The following is a 26,993-nucleotide window of genomic DNA, read 5'->3' as shown; positions in this document are numbered from 1 at the left end:
ATCCCAGCTAGTAAAATAAAGAATCCCTCATGATGTAGTTCCAGGCAGACACCTCTCCAGGCCACTGCCATAATGCGTCTTGCTAGATGTCATTGCAGAACGGATGGTTTGACCCAACAAGCCCAAAGCTATTACGACTAATATATCAATGCTTCTTTAATAAATGACTCTCAATAGATGCCCCGCATCGCATAGGTGCTCATCATATAATCGGGGATTGGCTTGCTGATTACTCATTAAAAGGCGCCCCGTCCTGGTACCGGGTCGTTCATGGTCGGACAATGGCTGTCGTAAGTGCTCGGCGCCACGAAGCTTGGCTCGGGACTGTTCTGGTATCCCAGTCGCACCAGGCTATCACCTACATAGACACAAAACCAAGCGCTGGTGAGCAAGAGACTTCCCCTGAGAAGGGTTCGAGGTGAGATCGTGCTTGGGATGAATAACTTACCGACCGGATCATACAAGGGCCAGCCGTACGTAGACAGTCCCCGTTCCGGGTCCCTCGCAAATGCGGCCCAGGCTCCCATTATGTGCCGTGACGTGGCGGATTCCTGGCAGGTGTTATTCAGGCCGGACACGTCGCGGGCCGTCCCAAACACCATCTCGATCTCGGACCCGTGGTAGGCGCCACTTCCCCGGGGGCCCAATCCCGCAGTATCATTGTATAGGAGCAGGTTGCCCCAGTCGCCGAAGTACCGGTACCGCCACGTGGGCACGCCGTACAGCACCCGGTACTTGGCGGTGTAGGCGCTGGGACACGTGAACGCGCGCTCATCGTACAGGTCCCACTGCGCCTCGGTCAGGTTGATCTGCGCTGCATAGGCCGACAGTTTGTACCACCCGGCCTCGAAGTCGTTGTTGCCGGTCAGCATGGGGATCCGCGCGAAACGGCCCGCGGCGGCCCGCGCCTCGTAGTCGGCGAAGACGGTGACGTTGTCGACGGTGGGGTGGAACGTCGCCTGCGGGAGGGCCAGGGTCGGGAGCGCGGGGACTTTGGCTGCGGCGGCTAGGATCGTAGCGACGTTGGCGGTACGGACGCAGGAGAGGATACGCGCGGCTTCTTCGGGGTCGGGGTCGTCGTTAGGACTGCCGCCGCAGCCGAGGGTTTGCGAGACATTGTACCAGAGGCTCTCGGCGTAGTCCTTTGTGTTCGGGAGGAAGCTGAGGAGGTGCCCGATTGGGGGATCAGGCCCGCGACGATGGGGTCTTGGGTCCAGGTGAAGGAGTAGTAGTCGACAGAGGCACCGCCGGCGCTCTGGCCGAAGATGACAATGCGCGACGGGTCGCCCCCGAAGCTCTCAATGTTGTCTCGGACCCATTCCACCGCCGAGCGCTGGTCCAGGAGGGCTGCGTTCTGCGCCAGGACCGGGGCGCCAGAAAAGCCGAAGATGCCGAGTCGGTAGCTGAGTATGCGTCAATACGGCAGATATGATGGGCGAAGAAGATAGGGGCTCCAAATGTAACTGACTTGACTGTGACCACGACAACATCCTCGGCGTCGGCGAGATACTGGCCACTAAAGAATGGACTATGGGGACCGGGAATAGTGAAGCCTGTGGAGACGGTCATCAGCAGGGGTCCGGCCAGGGGTAAGCGCTTGGCACCATACGTCCCCCATGAAACCAGACCAGCACCGGCTTCTTGGCCGAGATGCCCGGGCTTTGAGTCCAGATATTTAGGGCTAGGCAGTCCTCGGATGAGGGGTTGTCGTTCTGAGCCGCGAAGTTCTTCCAGACGCGCAGACCCGACGGTTCAGTGAAGTTCGGAAACCTGGACTCGGGCGGCTTGTTGGAGGGGCAGTCGCTAATGATCCCGCCCACCTCATGGTCGTCAGTATGCACGCAAGTGGTGTTGTTATACAGACATCAATACCAAGACGACGTACGGTGACTATATTTGGTTTTACAAGTAGTATCAGTCAAACCCGATGGGCTCGCAGGAGGAAACGATGCAAATGCGAACCCAGACACTTACCCATTCTGAAGCCTCGTAAAAGGTCCCTGGAGCGATGAATCTCTTTGGCGGTGCGAATCGGAGCCCCCCCGTTGGGGCCTGTCCATATTTGATGCCGAGGAACTCTGCGACGGACGTCCGATTCGGCGCTCGGTGGCCGCCAATTAGCCCGCTGGTGGTGTTGATGCGGGGCGACGTTTCACCCCGGGTCGACAACGCAAGGGCCGGTGCGAGGAGCGAGATGACGAGAATACTGATGGGGACGGCATTCTAGTGGGCCTTGAGGTTGGGCGAGTGTGAAACGACTAAAGAAGGAAGAAGAAGTTGCTACAATTTCCCGGGAGAGAAGGTCTGGGACGATGTTCAACCGCTACCTTTTGTACAATACTTTGGGAAACGATCGACGGTGCCGTGCGAAACGGTAGGAGGCCGATTTAGCCAATTAAAGACATCAGCAGCTCCCAGAACGGCAGGCGACCGACACACTGTTTGCACTAAATGGTGCCTAATCCGTATTCTACCGCTAAGGCTTCTGGAGGGATCAACGCTTTGGCGTTCAAGGGACATACGAAGCGTGCATCGGAAAAGCGCCATCGCCATGGGCTATCGACTGATTATCATCAATTGGCCGAGTTGCCGCAACCCGTACTCCGAATTAATAGGCCAGAACCATACGGATCGCAACGTACATATTCCTAACAAATAAAATCTTCCTCTTTAACTAACTGATCCAGTAACTCAAAAACGAATGTCTTATACATATGAGCTGCTCCTATTTGTTGTCCACCATTAAGCACCCTGAGAAGTAATAATGCAGACTCGTAGTAAAGTACTGTGCCAGCTGACACACCCAAAAACAACCGAGAGGGTTCATAGCTTGTGTTAATGCAACTACAATAGAGTGTGTGTACCTGACCTACATCGGCATAGTAAAGACCCAACAGAGGTTGCTCCCGGCCTTGGAGTATCAATAGCAGGGATACGATATAACAGTATATATGAGATCTACGCTGTCACTGAGCACTTGTCTCTCACACAATATATACGTTCTCTAACACAACGTCTGTTTCATAACAGGGCGGTACAACAGTATTGTTTAGAGCGGGCGGATGGGATATATATATCTAGCCCTGCTCCCTTGAGAGTCTCATTTTCTTCTTTCCCTGATCCACCATACTCGAGGAATCGAACAAGACTCATCAATCACACTGATAAGTAAGCCTACAGGTAACCTTGCTAGCCTTTAGCCTAGATTTACCTACCGTCGATACCAACATATCCCCACTAGATATTTCCACTTCAGAATCTTCAGCAGCAGGATACCTCAGACCATCACAATGCAACCCGTCATCGCCGAGACCCCCCGTCCTCGACGAGAACCTAGTGGCAACTCTGCCGCCATGGAGACGACCGGAAGCCAGAGCTTCCCCCAGTTCTCGATGCTTCCTCTTGAGATCCGCGACGAGATTTGGGACGAGGTCATCCTCGCCGCTTACGAAGGTCGTGCCGTGGTCCTCAACGGCGACACGGCCCCACGGCCCCCCACCAACAGTCGAGAGGCCGCCATGCCTGCACGTCTTCAGCGTCTTCGCACCCAGACCGTGCGCGTTGGACGCCACTTGCTGCCGAGCCCGTGTTTCACGGCCACGCGCGAGAGCCGGGCCGCGGCCTTGCGGCTCTACCCACTGGAGCTGCCCGTCTATGGCGCGCTCCCTTGGCACCCCGCTTTGGGCGGTGTTCCCGGCCAGCGGGCGATGTTGCTTGACCCCAACTCGGGCGAGCCCGTTCCGCGAGAAGCCCGCCAACGGGGCTGCATCCACATCAGCCTCGAGCGTGACTTGATCGTGATGCACAATGACTGGTTGGTGCCCTTACGGAATGTCGACCACTGGGGCCCGCGCATCCCGTTCCTGTATCGGCGCTTCCCCGCCCTCGCGGGACCGCTCGATCCGGCCCAGGCGGCGGAGATTCGGCAGGTGATGATCGCTCACTGGCGCCTCCGCGTGCCGGCTGCTGCCGACCCGGCCTTCTTCAGCACGGTGGCAGCTACTTGTGCTGACCCGCTCGTCGATGGCCTCTTTGGCGGGGCCCGCACCCGCGTCGACCTCTACGTCAAGGATCGGGAATACCACCTCTGGCAGTACCAGGAATCCCGGGGGGCCCTTGCCACCGAGCTCTTGGAGCGCTTCCCTGGACAGAGCCTTCGTACCCCCCCCCTCCACCCCCCTCCGGAGGATGAGTCCGAGGATGCCGATCTGTAAAGACATATGGTACTAACAGTTATGTAGCTCTGTTTAGAGGTTCGTCACGGACTTTTGATTGGGACCTTGACTGCATCGGTCCATTGTATTGAGAGCTCCGTTGGTAGGGTGTCACTTTACATATCTTGCCATTGATGAGATTGATGTAAGTATTGGCTCTCGTACTAACTTTCTGCCTATTAGCGTAGATATAGCACCGTAATGATTAAAGAATAGTAATGAATTTAACTAAACCCCTTTTTTTGTCCCGATTTTGCGAACCCTTTGTGATGTAATCAATCCTGGTCTGACATATGCTTTGTGTTAGAAGGAGCAACCCTTTCATGTGATTTCGTGAAAGAGATGAATGTACAAGAGATATAAAGCCCGATTCTCAAGCCATCCACTGTAGTGAGAGTATAAATAGTCCTAGGTAATCTTGGGAGCGGAAACGGGCCAGTCGATGAATGTAAATAAATGCCCGCCTCCAATCGTTTGCAACTGGAACAAGGTAGGTAACTTGCGCCAACATCGTTGGCTGACCCAACTACCGTAAAGGCAATTAGCTACTACTGACTCCAGCGATGGCACCCCCTCACGTCCTCAGCTTTTTTGGGAGAGTGTAGGTCCTACTGCTACGAAACCCGGTGAGCGACACGCGCGCGGCGCTTCGCGGACGACTACGACTGCCCCACCATCTCCACGAAGCGGACCTGCCACTGGGTCCGGCTCGGGACGGACTGCTACGTCGCGCTCGACGGCGTCGGCCCGCATCGAGCACGGCGGCGGATGCGTCTGCGACGGATTCCGGGACGCGCTGATCATGAACCTGCTCTGGAAGTGGATCAAGGTCGACGCCGTGATACTGCAGGTCGAGCTGGAGGCGGCGCAGGAACTGGTCGCCGGCTTGATGAAGAGATGGCATTTGAGCTTCATGACGGTGGAGGAAGTGGTCAAGGTCCTGAAGCAATGGGACCGGGCTGCCATGCAGTCCCAGATGGCGGAAATGGAGGCGGATTTTAGATCGTATCAGATCAGATGTAGGTAGCTTCGCGGGGACAAGCCCCGACGGCGGGATTGATGATTGCGTACTTTTATTTCAAAACACATCTTCGACCGTCTCCGGTAGTGTGCCGGTAGTCAATCTCCCCAATGCCCGTGCTACCAAGGACTTCCAGCTGCGGTCCGTCGGCTGTCAGGTGTAAAACCCATACTACAATATTCGCCAGGCAACCCTGACACGACTGCACGCATCAACAAACCACAACACCCTTTCACGCGTCACAAGCAAAATAAATCGTCGCTGCCGGCCAACAACTCTCAATTAGTTTCAATGGAAAGCGCTCTTCCTAACGAGCTCCTGCTTCATATTCTCGAGGTTGCATTGCCGTATGACTTTGAATCCCTTGTCTTGACATCCAAGCATATGTACGCCATCTCCCGCCCCCTCCTTGCCAGACACAAAGAGCTCCGCCGCAAGTACCGCCGGTTCCGCTTCGGGGAGCCGTCTGCGGATCTGCAAGTAACTACCACCATGCTCGAGCTGCTACTCAACATTGCCGTGGACCCCGTCATTGCTCGCTACATCGTGCACCTGGACCTGGGGGATCGGGAGTGTATCGATATAAGAAGCGACGATGACGAATTCGTGTCGTGCCTGCAGCGGCCTGGCGAGAAGGCAAGCCTGTTGGAGCTGATCAAGAAGTCCTCGCATCTTTCTGTGTTTGGGTTGGCTCCCGACGTCTGGTTCGACTGCATCACCGCCGACGCGTACGACTTTGACTTTGATGGTACGGCGGTGGACTGTGCCGTGCGTGTAACTTTGATCGGTCATCGTTGTGTAACCATTCTTGACCACAGAGCTAACCTCAACTTCTTTCCGCCAGGTCGCCTTTCTGCTCAGTCTACTCCCAAACCTCGAGTCTCTTGCCTTGAGCGAGGAATGGGGCGAACAGAACGTCACTTGTCGTAACCCCACTATGCCTGGTGCAGATGATGTGGTACCGAATCTCCTACACCTTCACGTTACACGTGCAAATGACGTCGGCAAAGTAGCGGCAGACCAAGATTGTCCATTGCGAAAACCTCGCAAACTTCGTCCGACCAGGGACGTCGATTCGCAGTTCGGCACTGATTTGGAAGCTATTGCTCCATTTTTAGCTCTCAAGTAAGTCCGACCATCCCGCAACGTTTGGCGCGTTGCTTCTCCAGTGGTGTATTATCGAAAGTGACCGAACAGGCTTCTTCCACATGGATGCAATGGAGATTCGATGAAGTGGCCCCGAGTGAGGCCCCAGGACTTGTGCCTTTGGCTAATGCTAACCTGTCATCCACTTAGCTCTATACGCGAGGTCAGATTTGACAAGGTAGTCTTGGAATCGGCAGTCTATGTCAAAGACGAGACTAATTTGGTTGGCAATGATGATGAAGACAAGCACGACGGCGAAGACGAGATCGTGACCATCCGACCGGTACTGAGTGTCCAGGAAAAGGGTAGGTATGCTGAACTCGGCCCAAACCTGGAGATCTTGGCTTTGAAAGATACAGTGGTCAGCGGTGAGGCCGCCCAACTTTTTCTTCAAGGATATGCACCATTTGAGGGAACTTAAATTGGAGTATAACATGAAAGACGGAATCGGGTAAGTCCTTGCAACCTGATTTATGTGTATGATAGCAATTGGTAGCTAACAAGGAAACCAAAGCTACGATTGAAATGTCAACGTACGTACGCACCGTGTCTCCACACGCAGTGATAGATGTGACTAACACGCAGAAAAACAAAAAGCTCTTCCTCGCGAATCTGGCTGATGCGGTTGGTCAACACCTGGAGTATCTCGCCCTTGCGGCCAGAATCTTGGGCGACCACGCCAAACTGCTGCTGCCCGAGGACGACGATCTGGAGGACCTGCACGGTTTCCAGGCCCTGACTCATCTCGAGCTGGACACGAAACTGTTCATCGACAGCAGCGCCGACTTATCTTATCACCCGGATGACAACCCACCCATCTCCATCGCGGACATCGTCGGCAATGTGCCGTCCCTGGTTGACGTGGCGCCGCCGACGCTGAGGGAGTTTGTCCTGCACGTGCTAGGGACCGCTGAGGGCCGTGCGGTCATGGAGAGCCTGTTCCGCGACTTTTCCAAGCGCCGAGATGAGCTACCCGATCTCGACAGCGCCGTGGTGATTGTCTATGGCCAAAGGGAATGGGGTGGTGAATTTGCAGACTGGACCGAACAGTATGAGATTGCCAGCTTCTGTATGGCTAATGGAATCCTATGCAGGAGGATCAAGTGCCACCCGGAAGCCGTTAAACAAGGACCCGCGGGTAATGGATGCCTTGAAAGGGGGTTACCCCCGGTTCGTCTTCCATAGAGATGTCGTGGCAGTCTCTCAACTCTGCATCGAACTAGCCAATAAGCAGGCCCTCGGTGTAAACCCTGGCGTAGAAGAAGAAAAAGAAGCAAACAGTCGGGTAGGATGCTTGGTGTTTCCCTCCATCACCTACGCAGCGGATTGCCAAGGCTACATTGCTCGCGGCGCTGCTGCTTCCCACGCCGATGGAGTGTCGGTTCGGCGATTCAACTTCACAATTACACGTGGGGCGGATCTAGTTCCGGTGATGAAGGATCAAGATTGGAAACTATAGAATTATATGCAGTCTTCTACCCAGGGGAGTATCACGACTTCGCACGGCGGTTCTGGCGCATCTCGGGCTCCGGCATCTCCTCGCGGCTGGCGGAAGATGTGTTAAAAGAAACCAAAACTCAAACACCAAAGCACAAACTGCACAACGCATATGACAGAAAGGTTTCGGGGTGGTCTTGCCACCGTGTCATTCAACGCCGCATTATCAATTTATTGCAGAGAGGTGTCACAAGGCCCCCAGAACCGCTCGAAGACCGTCCGCCACTTGGCATGGTTGTCCACCTCTATCCGACCGGCATGGCAGCGATTTATAGTCTGACAAGGATTCTGAGGTCGTGGAGCGGAACCAAAGCCGTCGTCTTCGGCTTCCCCTACGACAGCACACTCCGGGTCCAGGAGCCATTCGCGAAGGACCTTCTCTTCTACGGCCACGGCACGGCCGACGAGCTCGACCAGCTGGAAGCCTATCTCCAGGAGGAAAAGGAGGTCCACAACCGCACCATCCAGTACGTCTGGTTCGAGTGCCCATCAAACCTCCTAGTCCGCACCCCTGACCTGGACCGCATCCGCGGTTTGGCCGACACGTACGGGTTCCTCGTCATCGTCGACGACACTGTTGGAACCGCGGTCAACGTCAACGTCCTGGACGTCGCCGACATCGTCGTGATGTCGCTGAGCAAGAGCTTCAACGGCCGCGCCGACGCCATGGGCGGCAGCATCGTGCTGAGCCGGCTCTAGCCGCGCCACCACAGCCCCCTCCGCCACCTACTCTCCGCCCCCGCGAACGCCGGCTACACCGACAGCGCGCGCCTCCTCTACCGCCGCGACGCCCAGCAGATCGAGCGCAAAATAGCCGTGACTACCTACCGCGCATCGCGCGGATGAACGCGAACGCGGTCCGCCTTGTCGAGATGCTGACGCCGCGGGCGGGCGGTCCCGAAAACAACCGGGCGCTCCGGCGCATCTACTACCTGCGCGACTGCCCCCACTACCGCGCCCGCATGCGCCAGGCAAAGCCGGAAAAAGATGGTGATGGTGATTTTGTGGTCCCCGGATACGGCGGCCTGTTCACCCTGGCGTTCGCGTCCGCGGGCGCGACGCGCGCCTTCTTCGACGCGCTCGACGTCGCCAAGGGCCCGTCGCTGGGCGCCGAGACGACGCTGGCGCAGCCGTACGTGCAGACGGCGTTTCCGCGGAAGAGGGCGTGGGCGGCGCGGTACGGGCTGGACGAGGCGATTGTGCGCTGCTCTATCGGGGTGGAGGTGGAGGTTTTGGAGAGGGTGTTCGGGGTGGCCATGGAGGCGGCAGAGGAATATTTCGCGGATAGTCCGGGTGATGATGCCGAGCATTAGACTTTTGTAGCCAACACTGGACGCTAAACGATTCAATGAGGGAAACAAGGGGTACTCAATGGAATTGTGGCTGCCTTAGCGTTGCTGTACGCTTTTGTGGTGACTCGAATCAGATCACACCGGGTATCGGCGGTGGGATGAGAGGCTGCTGCATTACATGGGACTTTGCTTGTACATTCACAGGGGTATGTGTGCGCCCGCCCTCGGAGGAGCGCGAGTAGGTACCATGGTTAGTTAGCCACTCCTCGCGTTACACAAGGGATGACATCGATGACCTACTCTTCAGAGCGTGGGAGGCGTGGTGCCTAAGCTGAACTGAGGGGCACCGTAAACTTACGTTTGTTCTTCTTGGTTGGGATCCTCATCGTTTCCCATCCGACGTGAGATGACCAGTGTCCGACTATGTCTTTCCAGTATCAAGAATTAGCAACCAACGAGTCGCTTCGACTGCTCCGAGTCGACCGACTAGACAAAAGCAAGGGGACACTCATGTGCACGTTGCTGCACATTGATCGTCATGATCCCCCGCCGGGCGTGTCGTGGATCGCTCTGTCTTATCGATGGGGCGATGAGAAAGATCTAGTGACACTGAGGTTAAGAGAGGTCTCAGATGTGGCATCTGGAATCCCTCCATCGGCTCTTGAGGATGACTACTCAAGCACTCAAGCACCGCGATCGGCATTGGACATGACTTTGTCCCTCTATCATTCGGGCCATATTTCTGACAGGTGGATATGGATTGACTATATCTGCTTAAATCAGCAAGACCAAACAGAGAAGGGTATCCAGGTTGGCCTGATGGGTAGCGTGTATAGTTTGTCAGCTCAAACAATCGTTTACACAGGTCCAGCTTCCTATTCCACTTCTACCGCCATGGACTTTTTGAAAGGCCTCAAGGCTGTTTTCGAAGGGTTTGACCAGATGAGTGTCCGAGGCTCTTCTAATAACACTGCAATCACTTGCGAAGCTCTCCTCGAGGCGACCGGAACGTCGAGTGGAAGCCCGAAATGGGCCGCCTTGCGAGACCTCCTGATGCGTCCATGGTTCGGGAGGCTGTGCTTCCCCATGATGTATTGTTCGTATGGGGACAACACAGCCTGCCGTGGGCCGAAATGGAAGCCCTCGCCAATTGGGATACTCGGTCGAACTTGTTCGCGCTATTGGGAAATGCAACGGGCACGTGGACGGCCATTTCGACCCTGAAAAAGATCATGCTTCTGCGACAAAATCGCCAAGGATCTGCCAGGGGATACAGATGTGGGTTGTCGTTTGCCCTGTACACCTGCGACGCCGCCACGTCGTTCGATCCCAGGGACCGCATCTTCGGTCTGCTCGGCCTCCTCTACGGACCTGAAGCCGCCATCGATATCAAGCCCGACTACTCGTCCAAAACCACACCAGCGGCCGTTTTTACCCGCGCCACGAGGAAGTATACGGTACAGAATGATTCGTTTGAGCTGGTATATAGTGCCGGTATAGGGCTTCTACGTGATATCGAGGGGCTACCCTCGTGGGTGCCGGACTACACGAAGAGCTTGCGCCAGTTCCCAGGGGGGCATCTATGTGCAGGAAAAGGTGATTTAAGGTCGTTGGACTTGGAGCCCTTGCAGTTCCAGGCGTCTGAGTTCAAAGTCCAAGCTTACCTCGTCGACACCATCAGCCATGTTTTGCCTTACAAAACACTGCGCAGACCGAGCGAGTACACCAGTATGGAAGATGACAGTCAGGTGGCTTGGTATTTAGAGCATGCTATACGACACGTGTCGCAGGCCTACCCTGTGCCCTGGTCTGAAGACCTTCCAGCGTGCTTTGTCAGAACGTTGACGAGCAATAGTGTCGTGTTGAGCGGTGTGGACGGCGGCACGCCATCGCCACCAGCATTCGACCGGGCCTTCGCACAACTTGGCATCGCCCGGAAGTTAGGCATCCTCGGCTCTGCGACGCCGCGACCGAACCAGGTTGCCACCGCGAAGGAGCGACAAAGCTTTTTGACGACCGTGGCGGGCTACATGGAGGACAACACAATCTGCACCATCCCACGCGGTCGTATGGCCCTGGTGCCACGCCACGCTGAGCCGGGGGACGTGGTGGCCGTCTGCCCAGGGGCCCGCCTACCCTTCATCCTACGCCCGTCTCGCCGGGAGGCGGCAGGCTGCCAACGGTTCCAGATGGTTGGTACGGGTACGTGCATGACTTTAATGATGGGATACATATAGCTATGTCACATGGCAAGTTGGAAACTGTGATCCTATATTGAACCCATCAATGAGTTTAACTGTATCATTTCTTATCAGACACCGAGAGGCTCTTTTGGAACTCATGATATCGTGAATTCGTTGGAGTAGTGTTGAGTTTACAATAATGGTTTCTGAGTATGCTAGAGATACAATAGTGGCCTGGTGGAGAGATTCCCTAGGCTACATGTTTTGTTTCTCCTTCTAAACTACGAGTCGATCTAGAAGGGGTTACTTGGTTAGTAAATGTACAGCGCGATAGGACGGAACAACAGCCGGGGAAAAAGAACCCAAGTCAACTTACTGCTGGACAAAGATATCCAAGATCAAGTAGGCCATATCCTCAGCGTCTTTAATAGGAAGGTAGTTGGATGGATGAATGCCGATAACACATGCAGCCGGGTCGTCGGTAGAATGCGAGTCGGCGCCGACGATGCCGCCAAGAAAAACGAATGTGTAGGGGATATCATGCGCGATGCTAATCCACCTCTTCTATGACCGGAGATGCCTGGAACGGGTTATACGAGCTGACCTCTACCCCCATATCCTCCTGCAGTTCCACCACATTGCGGTGATCACCTTCATCAGCGATGATGGGGTTTGACTCGTTGCTAACGATGTGCTCCGCACCCGTTGACAGTCCAACGTTGGAGATGGCGTCCAGCCCGCGTAGCAATGTTCGCCGCAGATCGCTTAGGTAACGGTTGTCCGGGTCACCTTCGTGACAGCCCTCGCACTGGCACTCGAACCCTAGTGCGCGGACTCGTTCATCCCGCGTTAGGAAGTTCACCACCATCCTGTAAGTGAATGTGATCTCGGTGCCGACTAGAATGGCTTTGGTGGAGATCATCCAAGTCGACTCGGGGTCTGCATCTGGAAAGATACTCGTAGTCGGGGTTGTTGACGACCGGGAAGGTTGGGTGGGTGGTAGCCCGCAATGGTAAGCGCTTGCGGGGAAGTTATCTGAAAGACCATTTCCCTCTATGGAACAGGAGATCATGAAAAGATCAAGAACATGCGTACAACTTCATATCCAGTAAGTATTATTTATATAAGAGAAGTTCTGTCCCCGTCAAAAGACCTAATCTAGAAGGACGCCAGATCTGCGCGGACTCTAATATGGAGTATGATGCTACAATCATACCGATGGGTCCATCACTTAGGTTGCAGAAGCACTAACCTAATCCACCTCTTCAATCATCGGAGACGTATTAAAGGGATTGTGCGAGGTGACCTCCATCTCAAACTCCTCCTGCCATCCCACCATGTTGTGGTGATCTCCCGCAAATTTGCGGTTCCACAAGTGACACGCAACGAAGAGCCTCTCCATCCAGGTTCCCTGTTCCATTACCAATATTGCAATCTCAAGGTTCTCGGGCGTCTCAAAAGCCCAAGCGAAAGCCCCAAGGTTGATGTGATAAGTGCTGGCATCGATATCCCCCAAAATGCCTTCTGCCTCTAGGAGACAGGGCATCATCAGATAACAGATGAATCGGGTTGAGCGGAGGATTCCGAACTTCGTCGCGGCCGCGCGGAGATCAGGGTCGGAGATGATTGGGTGCAGCGCGGGATCAACAATGCTTTCCGGATTTCCTCCGATTCCGAAACTGGTGAGGAAATCCATGCCTCGGAGCAACGTTCTTCTGAGGTCGCTGACATAGAGAGCGTGCGCATCGTCATAAGTGCAGGCTTGGCATTTGCAGTCGTATCCGAGGGCGCGACTTCGACCGGCCCTGGTGAGGAAGTTCAGCCCGGCCTCGTAGGTGAACGTGATCTCCGTGCCGGTGGGGATTTTCTTGCTGGAGACTAGTTATGTAGCCTCTTTCTCTGTGTTCTGGGGCGCGCTTTTGGAGGGAATTACAGCGTTTGGGACACAAGAATGGTTGCTACGGGGCATTAGGAGGAGCATGGCCTCGTCCTCTGGATACCCGGTGCCGTCTTGCGTGAACTTATTGCACAGAAACGCTTCTTCCAAGGAATCGAAGGGCTCGTGACTGTTGTGCCGCAACGAGAATAATTGCTCCTTGGCGTCGTCTGTCAGGTGGTTAATCTCGTCGCGGACTCTGCTGCTGAGGGTTTCTTCACCGCCGCAATAGTAGATGACGAAAAGAGGCTGCTCCTTCAGTATGACCTCGTTGCGATCGATGTGGCGTGTAGCGAACATGCCCCAGCCCTTCTCGGCCATCGGTCGGAGCTCGAATGGTGCGCCGTCCGGGATCCGCAGGTTGCGGTATGCTGAGGAAGTGACAGTCAGTTAGATGCTCACAGGCAATAGTGCCAGTTCTTGAGTAGGGGAATACATACGATGAGAGGCAGCCATCCTTAGTCAGTAGCTTCGATTGAATGAAGATGCGATGAATTTCCTGACAAGTCTGGATCCAATGACCTTTACGGGTTCTGTGAACAACTTAACGTGTTTGGTTGGCGTTGGTTGTAGGCAGACGGTGGTGTTGTGGAAAAGGTTAGAGGAAGCAAATTGATCATGTAGGGTTTTGTAAAGAGAAAACACAACTGTGCAGGCTTTTAATAAAAAGGCACCTAATTTGCTCTAGTCTAGGTAAGATTAATATTAAATGCAAAGGTGAAAATGAAACCTTATGGTCACTTGCCTATCATTATCCAGTTACTTATGCTGCTTTTTCTAAGTTGTTCATACACACGAAAGGAACGGCAATAGCCCAGGACCAAAAACAACTCGTGAGATGCATACTACTATCCTCACTTTTGGACAAATGCCACTCGAGATTGTCGATAAGATGGATTCACACGAATGTGTACAAAAAGACTTGTGCACAGCGTATCAATATCCTAATCTCATATCACCCGTTGATAATACTATCCAAGTCTCCCTGACAGCGGCGACAGGCTTAAGAACATGCTATATAAGACTTGATACGACGTTCATCGTCTAATAACAAGTAGACCTCCGCCTTCTTCTGTAAAAAATAAGGGTACTGCATACTATTGTGCTTAATCCCCTGGCTTTTATATCACAGCCAGTCGACCTTTCACATATGACGTGGTACTAGAGTAACTACCTTGATGCTTGCTTTTAAGCAATGTCACTCCTGATTTGTAAACATGATTTCTTTAGGGCGGTGTTTGCAAGATGTGGTACGCACTACTAAAATGGTATTCAGTAATTCATAGTATCAGCATGGCTGTTCTTTTGGCTGTGATAATAGTGTGCACCTCCCTAATTGCTCTGGAAAAACAAGCCCCTCTTTGGAATATGTCATTTGTTGTTTGACTTGCTTTGATATGAAACTCTTATGTTTGGCATGACTATGGTATCTATTGTTGTTTTGTCATGCGTTCCCGCTCCTCCTTGTAACGCCCCGAGATCTCCCAGGCGATCGCCTTCTCCTTGACGGACTCCGGAAGAAGCCCCATGAGGCCCATTTGCAGTGCGTGCGGCCAGTAGGCGCCAACAATCGTCCTGCCGCACCCAACCCTGGCCAGCGCCGACTTCACGAAGTCGTCGGCATGGGGCTGGAAGAAACTGGGTTTCTTCTTGTTCAGCTCCGTGCCGCTGACAAGACCCACCCGGAGCCCGAGAATCTCCACATCCCGGCCCTCGCACTTCGACTCGCGCGCGAGCTCCTTGGACGAGGTCATCAGGAACGACTTGGTGGGCCCGTACGTGGGCAGATAGGGAACCCCTTCGTCGGCGAACGAGCCGATGTTGATCACCAGCCCGGGCCCGTTGCGCAGGAGCGCCGGGAAGAGCGCGCTGGTCAGCAGCGTGGGGAAACGTCGCCATGACGTTGATGTGCTCCGTGAGCTCCGCCGTGGTGTAGTAGTCGATCGTGCCGAACTCGGCACGGGGCATGGCGCCGCCCAGGTTGTTGACCAGGACGTTGAGGCTGACGTCCTCGACGGCCTTGGCGATGTCCGGGAACGAGACCTTGTGGGTGTCGGTGCACTGGCCCGGCAGCGTGACGACGACGCGGAACTTCCGGGCCGGGTGCTTGGCTTTGAGCTCGGCCCGCGCCGCTTTCAGCTTGTCTTTGTCTCCGGCCCAGCAGCACGATGTTGAAGCCGCGCGCGGCCAGCTCGTCGGCGAAGGCCTTGCCGATCCCGCTGTTGCTGCCGGTGACGAGGGCCCAGGGCGTTTTGCCGTCCTTGGTCTCGAGGTACCTGTCCAGTTTCGAGGGCCGCAGGTACGGAATCACCGCGTGGAGGAGGTCATATGTGATATGGAGGCCGTATAGAGCGCCGAGTATGGCGAGCGGCTTCACTACCTTTTGCATGTTTGCGCTGGCCATGGTTGAATTTTGGCTGTGAGTGGAAGATGGAGGGAGGTCGCGATAAGCACCGGCGCAAACCAGGCTAAAGAGTCTTAAATGGTCGCGGGCGGTGTGATTGAACCTCCGCGCCACGGGAGTTTCAGGACGTCGGAAATGGGAACATTTGATAGGTCAATCCCGAAGCTAACGTAGTGTCTTGTTACGTAGGCTGACCGACGGGCAACCCAAATGGGGTGGGACAAGATAATGCAGCCGCGTTCTCGTTTTACATTATGCTTCTTTTCGTGCATGTGATATACTCGTATCGCACTGGTATACACTTGCTAGAATGGGAAGATGACTGTATGCTGCCGTGTCATTAGATCTATGGAGTACATAGTTCTAGATCACGTTGGTTGGTTTCGGTGTTTGCTCCTGCCTTCCGGGACTCAACCTGTCGACTGCTGCTTCAGCGAACGTTGAAAAGAAAACATGGAAAATACAAAGCTTATCTACAGGAACCCTGCCGGCTTTCATGAGACACTTCGTCGTATCGTTTCTATGATACACGACGAAGTAGACTGCACGAAAGTCATCAGCATGTACGGAAAGCCAGGCAGGTTTCGAAGTATCTCAGTAGGGCGGCCTGCTGAAAAGCTACCCCACCAACATCGCGCTGATCTTCCTGGACGAGACCCGCAATAATTTTCATCTACCAACTTCCAAGGACCCCGCCATCCTCTGTAGACCAGAAGAGCAACGACACTGTAACCTCCGACACAACATAATTAGTATATCTGGATGTCCATCTGTTGTTTTACATAGCAATTTCGACCAGGAATCTTTCGATATGGCAGAATCAACATCAGCTGCCGAGGCGACCACGGCCTCGACCTCAGCGACGGGCACCAAGCCAACCGCCATCGTCTGCGTCGGCATGGCGGGATCAGGCAAGACGACCTTCATGCAGCGCATCAACGCTCACCTTCACGGTCAAAAGGAGCCACCATATGTCATCAACCTAGATCCGGCCGTGTTGAACGTGCCGTTCGAAGCCAATATTGATATCCGCGACTCGGTCAACTACAAGGAAGTCATGAAGCAGTACAACCTGGGGCCCAACGGTGGTATCCTGACGAGTCTGAACCTGTTTTCGACCAAGGTTGATCAGATCGTGGGGCTGTTGGAGAAGCGCGCGTCGCCGACCGAAGCAAACAAAACACCGATCAAGAACATCTTGGTTGACACACGTAAGGACTCCAGCGAGGTTGGAGGATAGTAATATTGCGACTAACCATGCCTGCTACAGCCGGCCAAATCGAAGTTTTCGTCTGGTCAGCATCCGGCCAAATTCTTCTCGAATCTCTTGCGTCGTCCTTCCCAACTGTCATCGCCTACGTTATCGATACCCCTCGAACCGCCTCGACCAGCACATTCATGTCCAACATGCTCTACGCCTGCTCCATCCTCTACAAGACGAAGCTCCCCATGATATTAGTCTTCAACAAGGCCGACGTGAAAGACCCCTCGTTCGCCAAGGAGTGGATGACGGACTACGAGGCCTTCCAAGAGGCCCTGCAAGCCGACGAGAGCGGCAACGCCTTCGGCGGCGTCGAGGGCGAAGGCGGCGGCAGCGGCTACATGAGCAGCCTCCTCAACTCGATGAGCCTGATGCTCGAGGAGTTCTACGCCCACCTGAGCGTGGTGGGCGTCTCGTCCATGACGGGCCAGGGCGTCGACGACTTCTTCGCCGCCGTCCGGGACAAGTCGGCCGAGTTCCGCCGCGACTACCAGCCCGAGCTGGAGCGCAAGCGCAACGAGCGCGAGGAGAACAAGCGCGCGGCGCGCGAGAAGGAGCTGGACAAGATGATGAAGGGCATGTCCATGGCTACGGGGAGTAGCGCCACGCCGGGCGTCAGGCCGCCCAACGACGACGACGACGATCTCGACGTGATCAGCGACGGGGAAGATGTCGATGACTTTGCCGATGATGACGAGATGGACCGGGAGGGCTTGCAGGCGCGGTATGAGGCAGCCATGCAAGGAGAGGGGATTCCACCATGGCCGATGCTAGTTTCGCAAAGTATATTCACACGCAACGAAAGGGGTAATCTACGAGTCTCTGCATAGAGATGTCTTTCGTTTCAGGATGATGTACGCATATATACGCAATTGGGGCAATTTTTCAAAGCAGGAAACCGGCGCAAAGGAATACCAAATCTGATTTCAGAGGGCACTGATGAATAATGTCCCTAATGAACTCCTAAACTCCCAAGACTGCCCAAGACTTTGTGCTTGCATTTGCCCATGAATCCAGTCTTTTCAGAATTCCTGCCCAGTCTATCACAGCGGATCCTGCCATCTATCATATCATCATCGCGCGTAGACGCCGAGTACCGCATCGGTCAATTTGCAGCTGGATATCGCAATAGGTTTTCTATCGTGCCTCGAATTGCACCATTCTATAGCGAAAAAAAGAAGTCAGTAAAACTCGGATTGCAAAAGAGCCTGCCTGCCTCCACCTGCCGAATCTGCCCCAGCCTTGGCGAGGGCACCCCCTTCTTCTACTGCTTCTTCTTCTCCTCAGGTGGCATTGCATAACAGCACAGCAGGGGAACGAACGTACCTCTTGGTGCGCTCCTTGTACAGGACGCGGCAGCCGCACTCGACGCAGCGGATGGTGTCGGCGCGCTTCAGCGGGAAGGTGGTGCCGCAGTCGCCGCAGATGTAGCGCATGGGCAGGCCCTCGTCGTTGGCCGCGCTCGAGGTGTTGACGACGCTGCGCATGGCCATGCCGGCGGCGGGCGACTGCTGGCCGGTGGGGATCTGGTAGGCTTCGCGTTGGCTCGACATTTTTGGGGGGTTTTTGTTATATGTGTGTATTCTTCGCTGGGGGATTCGCGAGTACTGGATTGTCGGCTGCGGCGGCTTGGATTTTTTTTCTTTTCGATGAGTCGAGCGAGAGTCGTATTGCTAGAATGGGAATGCCGACCGTCTTTAGCGTAGTGGAAGGCGGAAAGGCGGGATTGGATGGATGCTCAAAGGAAAAAAGGCGGTGCAGGGCGGCACAAATGGCCAGACAGTCAATCAGTGGAATGGGTTTGGCCAATTACAGTTACGTCAGCAATGAAACGGTACCTCGGCATAGGCATATCCATAGCGTCCGTCCAGTGCTGTCTTAATAGGACGAAAAGGGACCGTTCACGGCTTAGAGCTTCGCATTCCCAGCCATGACTTTGCAATGTTTCACCGTTTCATACTATTAAGGCTCGTTTAGTCATTGTGGCGTGCTGGCGTGCTGTCGTGTCATTGGCGTTTATGTTGTAGTATTTACCCAAACATTTGCCGATCTCTGTTCTTTTGCCAATTCGCGAGCCCATCTTACATACATATCCTACGCCCCCAAACAAGCTTTCCCACCGCACCGTGCAGCGTCCCCTTACATACACCCCTCTGAGTTGTGTAACCAGATATTTGGGTCAAAAACGTACCAACCATGGCCGACCCAAACCAGTCCTTCGACCCAACAGTCCTCCCTGCATCCGATCCGTGTCCCTTCTGCACCATAGCCGCCACCTACCCCCCCTACGACCCGACCGCCCCCCCGGCCCCCGACTCCCCCTCCTCGACCCGTACAAAGCCGCGCCGGCCTCCTTCGTCGTGCTCTCGACGCCGACGCTCCTCGCCTTCCTCGACATCCTCCCGCTATCCGCGGGCCACCTGCTGCTATGCCCGCGGCGGCACGCGCCCAAGCTGACCGACGTCGACGCTTCCGAGGCCGCGGCGCTGGGCCGCTACCTGCGCTTTCTGTCCAAGGCCCTCGTCCGCGCGACGGGCGTCGCCGACTGGAACGTCGTCCAGAACAACGGCGCCGCCGCCGCGCAGGTCGTCAACCACGTCCACTACCACCTCATCCCGCGGCCCGAGATCCGCGCTAGCGGCCGCATGCGCGAGAGCTTCACCATGTTTGGGCGCGGCGTCCGCAGCGAGCTGGACGACGACGAGGGCGCGGCGTTGGCGGTGAGGCTGAGGGAGACCCTGAGGGTGGTGTTGGACGAAGAGGGTAGGAAGGGCAAATTATGAGGGAGATATTGTTACATTACTACAACAACATGCATCAAGCAGGATAGTTTGTGGCGACGTGAAAGTTGCAATGCGTTCGTTTGTCACGAGGAGAGGACTGGTTAGATGAATCAGGTACCAGTCTATTTTGGGCCATCTAGTATGTCTATATGCATTCCAAACGCCCCTCTATACCCTGTCTTTCTAACATTATTTTACTTGTTTTGACAGATCTATTCGAAGTCGCCCTCGTGGAAGATCTTCTCGGGCAACCAGTCGTCGCCGCAGACCTTGAAGCGGTCCTTGAGGTTGTTCAGCTGCTCGACCTCCTCGTCGGTCAACCACCAGCCATCGAGGTCGAAGTTGGCCTGGATGCGCTCGGGTGTGACGCTCTTGGGGATGACGTCCCAGCCCTTCTGGATGCCCCACTGGAGCAGGCACTGCTGCGGGGTCTTGCCCTTGGCCTTCGCCAGCTTGAGCAGGGTCTCGTCCTTGTAAAGAGGGGAGTCGGTGCTGCCCAGGCAGGAGTAGCCGGTGCAGTGGATGCCCTTCTCGCCGCAGTAGCGGACGAGCTTGGGGGAGGGGTTATTGGGGTGCAGCTCGATCTGGTTGACGGCCGGCTTGATCTGTTCATCATGAGGGTCAGTCTATGACTGTACAGGAAGGAGGGATATAGGTTAATGACGTGGGGTTCTTACCTTGCAGCTAGGGTCCTTCAGGAGCTTCTCCAGGTTGGTGATGTCGAAGTTGGAGACACCGATGTTCCGTACTTTGCCGGTGCCGACCAGCTTCTGCATCTCGCGCCACGTGTCGATGAAGGTCCAGTCATCGTAGACCTTCTTGTGGTCGTTGGCGTCTAGGCTGCAGGGCCAGTGCATGAGGTAGAGGTCGACGTAGTCCATCCCCAGGTTCTTGAGCGAGGTGTCGATGCCCTCCTGGACGTGCTTGTGCCAGGGGTTGTCCAGCTTGGTGGTGATCCAGAGCTGCTCGCGCGGCACGCCGGCGGCCCTGACGCCCTCGCCCACCTCGGCCTCGTTGCCGTAGGCCAGCGCCGTGTCGATGTAGCGGTAGCCGGCCTGGATGGCGGCCTTGACGGCCTCGCCGACCTGGCCCTTGCCCGACTGCCAGGTGCCCAGGCCGATGGCGGGCATCTTGTCGCCCGATGCCAGGGTGTAGGTCTTCTTGGTGTGCTGGCTGTGCTGCGACATTTTGATGTTGATTTTTTGCAAAGAAACGACTTTATGGGGTATCAAGTTAATGGGGAATTAAGAAGAGGAAGCAAGCAAGACCAGAAGGCAGCGTGGAATCTAGGTATTTATCTATGAGACAGACGGGTTGCACACTACGTTATTACATCAAGAGAGCATGACGCAGTGGTGCCAATGAGGGGAATACCATGTGGGCCACTGACATAAGTGCATTGCCTCCTGTCAGGTTCCAGTGTGACTCCACCATTACAGCTCTCTTGCCTTCCCAATGCGAGATCGAGCCAGGAATTCGAGCCAGAATCCCTTGGAAGCTTGACCAGCCTGGCCACTGGCATGTCGAGTTGACAGCCAGCTGCGGAGCGCATCCTGGTTAGTGGGACTAAAGAGCTGCCGACGACTTCTGCAGCGACGGGTCAGAGATAGTGGGTCGGTTGCTCTTTAACCGCACCAATCGTGGCCACGCATTCGAGACAACCAGCAGCCACCCATCGACGCTAAGAGATCAGTTCCGAAGACGGATACAAGCGAGAGATGAGCATCGGCGAGTAATTCGTGGTTTGGTTACGCGGGCAGGCGCGGGATTAATCGCACAAACGTATGGGGAGACTGGAAACTTGTCAATGGAGGAGGGCTGGGGAGGAGTTGACGGCCGCCCGCCGCCGCTTGCTTTTTAACCGTAGTTAGCCAACTCCACCGCCCCAAGCCAGCAAATTCCCCACTGATGACGGTGCTGCGCCAACGGCTACAATTGCCGTTGATAGGTCTAGCGGCACGGCGCTGTCGCGGGCTTGGATATATTGTCATCCACTTATTCCATCCTTCGTGGATTCTGGCATCTCGATGGTTATCCAAGGAGGACGAGAGAGATAACGTGTCTTCTTGGACAGGCGAGACCGGCCATGTTATCCTCTTGTCACCGATCACGAGATAGTACCCGGGCGAATTCGATCCCGTCGCCTTGACCTTGCATTAGTTACTGCAACTAGGAGCTCATAATTACTACAGCTAAGCTTTCAACCATGCCTCAGTTGTCCTTTTCCTTCAGACCCTCGTCACTGCTGGCATTGCCACCAGCGTCAGAACTACTTTGCTTGCTATGTTCATCCCGAGGGTAATGCACAAAGAACTCCTGCAGTTTCTGGACGGCCGAGACAAGAACCAAGACCTTCGGTGGCCTCCGATGCCGTCAGAGCTGGACCCGGCTCGGATGAGGAAGTAGTTCGCGCCTAATTCTATGTAAGACGGGCGCCGGCGGCGCGTTACCCGAGAAGGAAGCCCCCGCCCCCGAGCGACCCGACCTGGTACGCGATGACGAGCGCATCCTGACTCAATACACCCTCGGCGCCCAGGCGAGCCCCGCTTCCCAGCAGGCACTGCGCCAGCGCCGCACGGTTGTGGATCGCGGCCCCTAGCCAGGGCGTCTACCCAGCCCGGTCAGGGATCTCAGTGACGGTCTTGGCCCCGAGGAGCGGGCAGCAGGTAAGCCGGGTCGTCGCGGTGCGCCGTGGCGTAGCCCATGATCGGTGCTACCCACTCTAGGTCTCCACGTCACGTCGGCGCCTATGTCCATCAGGGATCCGACCATGTCCGGGCTCGTGGCGCGCACGAGCTGGTACACAATTAGGGGATGGGGGATGGTCGTGGCAGTGCGAGCGCACGTTGTGGCCGCCGCCAGATCTCAGCAAGAGGCGGAACGCGGTCGCGTCCCCCTCGCCCTCCCTCCTCCCTTCGGACCAACGCCCACATCAGCGCTGCCCACCCAACGTGGTCGGACGCGCCGAGACCCACCGTCATGGCGTCCAGGTAGGATCGCAGAAGCGCAGGTCCAGGTTTACCATCTTCAACACAATCTTGTGCAGGAGCGTCAGTGTAGTTTCTCCAGGTACTCTCCGTGTCAAAGTCGCACTTAAAGGTGACCAGGCACGCTGAGTCGTTGTGGGGGAGCAGGGTCACGTTGGCCAAGACCGGGTTGTCGAGAGACGAGGGCTTGGTACGAGGTAGAGACTATCTCTATGATGTCGCTTTTTTGGAGCAGGTTAGAGAGTGTATGTGTGTTAAAAGAGAGATACAGAGCGATCTATCTCAACACATCGTTGGAAGACATACTCCGTTTTCTCAGGGTCTTGTAGTGCATATCCCCGCCACACTCGATCAGTTACCCCCAAAGTAACAATGCCTGCGGCCAAACCCTGGAGTATGTGGGAGGTACGACACTTCGATATGTAGAAAATGGCCCTCCAAGGCATGGCTGGCACTGCCGCCCACTACAGAGCCAGGGTCATAGGTCACACCAAACAGAGCCCCCGCCCCTCCATCCCCGTACCCCTTGATTGGATTGCAACCCAAGATCTCGGACTTTGCCGATCTCATTACAGCCTCATGGGCCGCTTATCCCAGCAGCATCTCCGCTACCGGGCCAGGAGTAGCTGCGACAAAGCGTTACTAGCTTCTGGTCATCTTTACTGGTTATCTTGTACAAACTTCGATTATTTGAGATAGAAATCTTTGGCGATTTCAGCAAGCACTGATTGATGGCAGTCGCTTTACATATATGCCAACATTCACCACAGTGCGTTGGGGGATCGACAGACTTATCCGTCCTCCCATAGACAGATTCTCTGACACCAGATGGCTATTGATAGAGCGTACCAGATTATATCAGCCACCACATTGCATCCACAAATGCTACCTAGGCTTAGTAGGCTGTCGTCAGAGATGGGGTTGTACATAACCCTGTTGGTGGAAGCCTCGGGCGCCTCGTGCGGCTGAGAGTGGCGAAGCAATTTCCCTCGGAATATGATCCTTGGGATATGCAACCGACTCGACCTGAGCATACTGATCGGTTACAGTCGTGTAACAATATAGTCAAGCAAAGCCTTACGTGGGTGACTTATTAATATAATGTGAGGCAAGGGATGTCTTCCCTCATCATTGCAGACACTCGTGATAGCACCACAATTATGGCTCCCAGAGCTGTCATTCTGCCGTTCATCCAGCGCTTCCAGTTTATATTGAGGGCCATTGGGCTCGGGATATTGAATTTCATCTGGCGAGGGACGCCTGATGACTCGGCGAAGATTCTATTACATCAGTAGTGGCTGCCTCTTCTATGTACATCTGCTGTCCATTCAATCCCGGCAACTCTGTCGATTGGCCTCGTTGCTATCAATATCTCCTGGTTTTTCATTGGCACGGAACTCCAGGGTGCTGAAGAAAGCGACAACCTGAAATTTGCGGCCTTGCAGATTGCGGCCAAGGTGCAGGCAGGTCACTTCCTTTCCTGTTGATGCCAGCCTGTATTTTCAGCTAACACGTGTTTTCTCAAATAAGGAACTGCTCATACTATCAAGCATGTCTGCCATCATCTTACATACTGTGCGATCTAAACTTCTTTTCGGAAGTGGTGTACCGCTTGGTTTACTGAGCTTTAATAGAGTTTTTATGTTGGTGAGGTAATTATACCCCCATTTATTCAATCCATATCCTGTTCAATACACGAAAGTCTATTGATGCTCCGTCGAATGATGCAGCTATTTTTGGTCTATTGATTTCCTTGGCGCCATCAATTTCAATCGAAAGCGATGGCGCCAAGATTTCTTTCTCGTTACTCTTCTACTTGTTGGGGGAAGTCTAGCTTTGCTTGCTGGACCAGCTACTGCGGTTATCATGCTGCCAAGGGAGATGGACTTACCAGTAGGAGGTATGAGGTTTTGGATGAACGGTCAGGGACCCCGAGTACCAGACTGGCCTGAGTCCTGATGTCACTGACTCGAGAATAGGGAGCGATATACAGTTGTGGCCTACAAACCTCACGGCAGATTACTTCCCTGTTCACGAGGAATCGAAGTATGAATGCTCCAGGACTATTGAGCGTCTGGAAGACCGGATATATCCGTCTGCAACATACCTTCTGGTCGCTGATCAACTCTCCCGCTGGTGGAGTCACGAAGGTCTGAACCATGAGTCCGAGTTCCTTGATAGGAATATACGTAAAATGATGTACGGTCGCTCAGGTGACCCAGGGGATACCTTGTCTACACTACACACACCTCTGTAGGTCTCCTGCTGAACCTGGCGGCTAGTCATTACTCTGAAGCTTTGATCTACTTGAAGGCGCGCAAGAAGAACAAGGTACCGGAAAGGTACGGGTCGCTCGATCTAGCGGTCAAGACTTACAACGTGGAAACCAGAGTACCAGCAGTGCGCGTGGCATGCAAGGTTCACGATAAGATAGATCTGGCCCAGAAAAAGGTTTCTTTGCCATTTCCAACATTGGACCACTTTACAATGTACTACAAAGACAGGAAAGGCACTACCAGCCAACCGACTACATTCGAGATCACAGAATCGCTGCGCAAGTCACTCGTTGGGAGAGCTTTTGCTACACATAACACGTCGGGAAGAGAACAAGACCACCACTTGGGGTCCAGTGACTTGCACCGTTGACGCTCAGTGGGTGGCTGCCGACACGTACATTAAAATGGATATCGGCGGCTTTGATGGCGGCCGCCTGAAGTTCAACTACCGCATTAGTCAGGGAGGCGATATCGTGCGGACCGAGCTGAAGAAGGACAGCGCTCCCGATTTCGCGGTCACAAATTACCGGCCACGCTCTCCACCAGGCCCAGATATATGGACGCATATCAAAATGCATACAAGCTGGTTCACAGAGGTCCTGTCTTCCCACGTTGCGGATGTTTCTGCTGGCCTCATCCCCATCAAAAGTAATCCACACAACCGCTCTCTGTTTGACAGATTATTAGACTACACGGCGTTTCCCTACAATAACTGGACTGACGAACCTCATATTTCACCCAGAACCCGCACGCTTGAGCACGCGATATCCATGTTCTTCAGCGATGGCCTATCTCGCTGTGGGTTGAACCTACAGCTGCCAGTTTCTTCGCTAATTCCGTTCATGCCGGCTAATGAGGAGGACTGGAAGACGGCAGCGAACGCCATGGTCCAGGTTAATAAAGACCCTGTGGATTGGTTCCCAATGCCTGACAAGTTGCGCGACTCGGCTTCTGGGTCAACTGAAGTCGTTATGCGTGCCACATTCCACGGTTATGCCATGGCGGCGAGGAACTGGCTTGACAGGTTGTGTCTTGTCTTCCTGTTCCTCCATTTTCGTTGTCGTCGTTATGCATATCGGTTTTTCGGCACGACATAAAAGGGTGAGTGAAGCCTGGGATAGTGCCGCCGAGATGGTGGTCCTGGCGCAACAGTCTTCGCCCGCCGAGTCACCCCTGTTGGACAACACCTGCGTGGGTATCCGGTCGAGAAAACCAATGGCGCGCATTGCTACTGTCGAGATCCGAAAAAGCGGAAACGCGGATGGGGGGGGGACAGCTGCAGCTGAAGTTCAGAGAGACTTGGGGAATAGGAGAACAGAGAGCATCCCGCAGGCCGACAAGGCGTATGGCTGTTCAAGTGCTTCCGGTCAAGGAACTGAGTTACAATTCATGGTTTCTAATCGAACTTACCATTAAAGATAGGTCCTGGTCCCTCAAATGACGCAAGTGCCGTCGTCGTATAGTCGACAAGGAGGTGACAGGCATGAAGACGGGACGGGGCGGCCAAGACAGGCCAGCATTTTAAGATAACGTATCCCACAAGCGAATATCCCACACAAGCGAATGTCCCACTTTTATAAATTTCCTCATAGCCTCAACCTTTTTTTATATTCTTTTACGTCCGAAAATGCCACAACTTTAGAAAAAGAGTAATATAATTCTAGCGCTTTAAGCGCTTTAAGAAGACTTAATTTTAAGCGTATAAAAAGCTATATTAATTTATTACGTCTTATCGAAAACTTTATAATATAAACGAAATAATTAACCTATACGACGCGAAATATTTATAAATTCTCGAAAGTTTTTAAATTTCGAAGAAAAATGCGATTATTCGATATATTATTAATTTAAATACGCGATCGTTTCCTCCTCGGTTAAGTGGTATAAAAGATATAACGAATTAATTATTTAACTTACGCGACGCGGGACGCGTCGGCGTTAATTAGGCCTTTAACTTTATATAATAACAACTAGACCTCCGGACGCGTTTTAA

The 26,993-nt window shown here is 54.3% G+C and overlaps 14 protein-coding genes across 14 annotated transcripts; 7 read left to right on the top strand and 7 right to left on the bottom strand.

Annotated features, from left to right (window-relative positions):
• Positions 1–236: 236 nt before the first annotated feature.
• On the bottom strand, positions 237–2,881 carry PG994_002795 (cholinesterase precursor; the record flags this gene model as incomplete). Its single annotated transcript, XM_066854204.1, has 5 exons — positions 237–1,142; positions 1,199–1,403; positions 1,469–1,659; positions 1,975–2,206; positions 2,874–2,881. 5 exons carry the CDS (start codon positions 2,879–2,881, stop codon positions 237–239), a joined length of 1,542 nt encoding a protein of 513 aa, XP_066720059.1.
• Positions 2,882–3,290: 409 nt separating this feature from the next.
• Positions 3,291–4,214, top strand: PG994_002794 (uncharacterized protein; the record flags this gene model as incomplete). The annotated part of the gene is made up of 1 exon (XM_066854203.1): positions 3,291–4,214. One exon carries the CDS (start codon positions 3,291–3,293, stop codon positions 4,212–4,214), a length of 924 nt encoding a protein of 307 aa, XP_066720058.1.
• Positions 4,215–4,670: 456 nt separating this feature from the next.
• On the top strand, positions 4,671–8,577 carry PG994_002793 (Cys/Met metabolism- pyridoxal phosphate-dependent enzyme; the record flags this gene model as incomplete). Its single annotated transcript, XM_066854202.1, has 7 exons — positions 4,671–4,704; positions 4,820–5,233; positions 5,423–6,003; positions 6,080–6,360; positions 6,532–6,664; positions 6,967–7,450; positions 7,853–8,577. 7 exons carry the CDS (start codon positions 4,671–4,673, stop codon positions 8,575–8,577), a joined length of 2,652 nt encoding a protein of 883 aa, XP_066720057.1.
• A 143-nt stretch (positions 8,578–8,720) lies between these two features.
• PG994_002792 (Cystathionine gamma-synthase) lies at positions 8,721–9,191 on the top strand (the record flags this gene model as incomplete). The annotated part of the gene is made up of 1 exon (XM_066854201.1): positions 8,721–9,191. One exon carries the CDS (start codon positions 8,721–8,723, stop codon positions 9,189–9,191), a length of 471 nt encoding a protein of 156 aa, XP_066720056.1.
• A 402-nt stretch (positions 9,192–9,593) lies between these two features.
• Positions 9,594–11,514, top strand: PG994_002791 (uncharacterized protein; the record flags this gene model as incomplete). Its single annotated transcript, XM_066854200.1, has 3 exons — positions 9,594–10,102; positions 10,159–11,372; positions 11,486–11,514. The coding sequence occupies 3 exons, from the start codon at positions 9,594–9,596 to the stop codon at positions 11,512–11,514; spliced, it is 1,752 nt and encodes a 583-aa protein (XP_066720055.1).
• Positions 11,515–11,903: 389 nt separating this feature from the next.
• Positions 11,904–12,221, bottom strand: PG994_002790 (uncharacterized protein; the record flags this gene model as incomplete). Its single annotated transcript, XM_066854199.1, has 1 exon — positions 11,904–12,221. The coding sequence occupies one exon, from the start codon at positions 12,219–12,221 to the stop codon at positions 11,904–11,906; it is 318 nt and encodes a 105-aa protein (XP_066720054.1).
• Positions 12,222–12,605: 384 nt separating this feature from the next.
• PG994_002789 (uncharacterized protein) lies at positions 12,606–13,745 on the bottom strand (the record flags this gene model as incomplete). The annotated part of the gene is made up of 3 exons (XM_066854198.1): positions 12,606–13,231; positions 13,316–13,660; positions 13,730–13,745. The coding sequence occupies 3 exons, from the start codon at positions 13,743–13,745 to the stop codon at positions 12,606–12,608; spliced, it is 987 nt and encodes a 328-aa protein (XP_066720053.1).
• Positions 13,746–14,719: 974 nt separating this feature from the next.
• On the bottom strand, positions 14,720–15,693 carry PG994_002788 (Very-long-chain 3-oxoacyl-CoA reductase; the record flags this gene model as incomplete). The annotated part of the gene is made up of 3 exons (XM_066854197.1): positions 14,720–15,158; positions 15,181–15,428; positions 15,457–15,693. 3 exons carry the CDS (start codon positions 15,691–15,693, stop codon positions 14,720–14,722), a joined length of 924 nt encoding a protein of 307 aa, XP_066720052.1.
• An 811-nt stretch (positions 15,694–16,504) lies between these two features.
• PG994_002787 (GPN-loop GTPase 1) lies at positions 16,505–17,784 on the top strand (the record flags this gene model as incomplete). The annotated part of the gene is made up of 2 exons (XM_066854196.1): positions 16,505–16,904; positions 16,964–17,784. 2 exons carry the CDS (start codon positions 16,505–16,507, stop codon positions 17,782–17,784), a joined length of 1,221 nt encoding a protein of 406 aa, XP_066720051.1.
• Positions 17,785–18,091: 307 nt separating this feature from the next.
• Positions 18,092–18,507, bottom strand: PG994_002786 (metallothionein-I transcription activator; the record flags this gene model as incomplete). The annotated part of the gene is made up of 2 exons (XM_066854195.1): positions 18,092–18,116; positions 18,281–18,507. 2 exons carry the CDS (start codon positions 18,505–18,507, stop codon positions 18,092–18,094), a joined length of 252 nt encoding a protein of 83 aa, XP_066720050.1.
• A 643-nt stretch (positions 18,508–19,150) lies between these two features.
• PG994_002785 (uncharacterized protein) lies at positions 19,151–19,737 on the top strand (the record flags this gene model as incomplete). The annotated part of the gene is made up of 2 exons (XM_066854194.1): positions 19,151–19,167; positions 19,224–19,737. The coding sequence occupies 2 exons, from the start codon at positions 19,151–19,153 to the stop codon at positions 19,735–19,737; spliced, it is 531 nt and encodes a 176-aa protein (XP_066720049.1).
• A 212-nt stretch (positions 19,738–19,949) lies between these two features.
• PG994_002784 (aldo-keto oxidoreductase- NADPH-dependent) lies at positions 19,950–20,924 on the bottom strand (the record flags this gene model as incomplete). Its single annotated transcript, XM_066854193.1, has 2 exons — positions 19,950–20,342; positions 20,415–20,924. 2 exons carry the CDS (start codon positions 20,922–20,924, stop codon positions 19,950–19,952), a joined length of 903 nt encoding a protein of 300 aa, XP_066720048.1.
• A 1,259-nt stretch (positions 20,925–22,183) lies between these two features.
• PG994_002783 (uncharacterized protein) lies at positions 22,184–22,442 on the bottom strand (the record flags this gene model as incomplete). The annotated part of the gene is made up of 2 exons (XM_066854192.1): positions 22,184–22,332; positions 22,376–22,442. 2 exons carry the CDS (start codon positions 22,440–22,442, stop codon positions 22,184–22,186), a joined length of 216 nt encoding a protein of 71 aa, XP_066720047.1.
• Positions 22,443–24,590: 2,148 nt separating this feature from the next.
• Positions 24,591–26,463, top strand: PG994_002782 (uncharacterized protein; the record flags this gene model as incomplete). Its single annotated transcript, XM_066854191.1, has 6 exons — positions 24,591–24,624; positions 24,704–24,913; positions 24,982–25,175; positions 25,225–26,024; positions 26,101–26,366; positions 26,423–26,463. 6 exons carry the CDS (start codon positions 24,591–24,593, stop codon positions 26,461–26,463), a joined length of 1,545 nt encoding a protein of 514 aa, XP_066720046.1.
• Positions 26,464–26,993: the final 530 nt, after the last annotated feature.

This window comes from Apiospora phragmitis (genome assembly GCF_038363925.1).
Source record: "Apiospora phragmitis strain CBS 135458 chromosome Unknown utg000003l:1.0-2676785.0:1.0-2680665.0, whole genome shotgun sequence".
Taxonomy (NCBI): Eukaryota; Fungi; Ascomycota; class Sordariomycetes; order Amphisphaeriales; family Apiosporaceae; genus Apiospora; species Apiospora phragmitis.
This window is presented reverse-complemented; position numbering and strand designations above follow the sequence as displayed.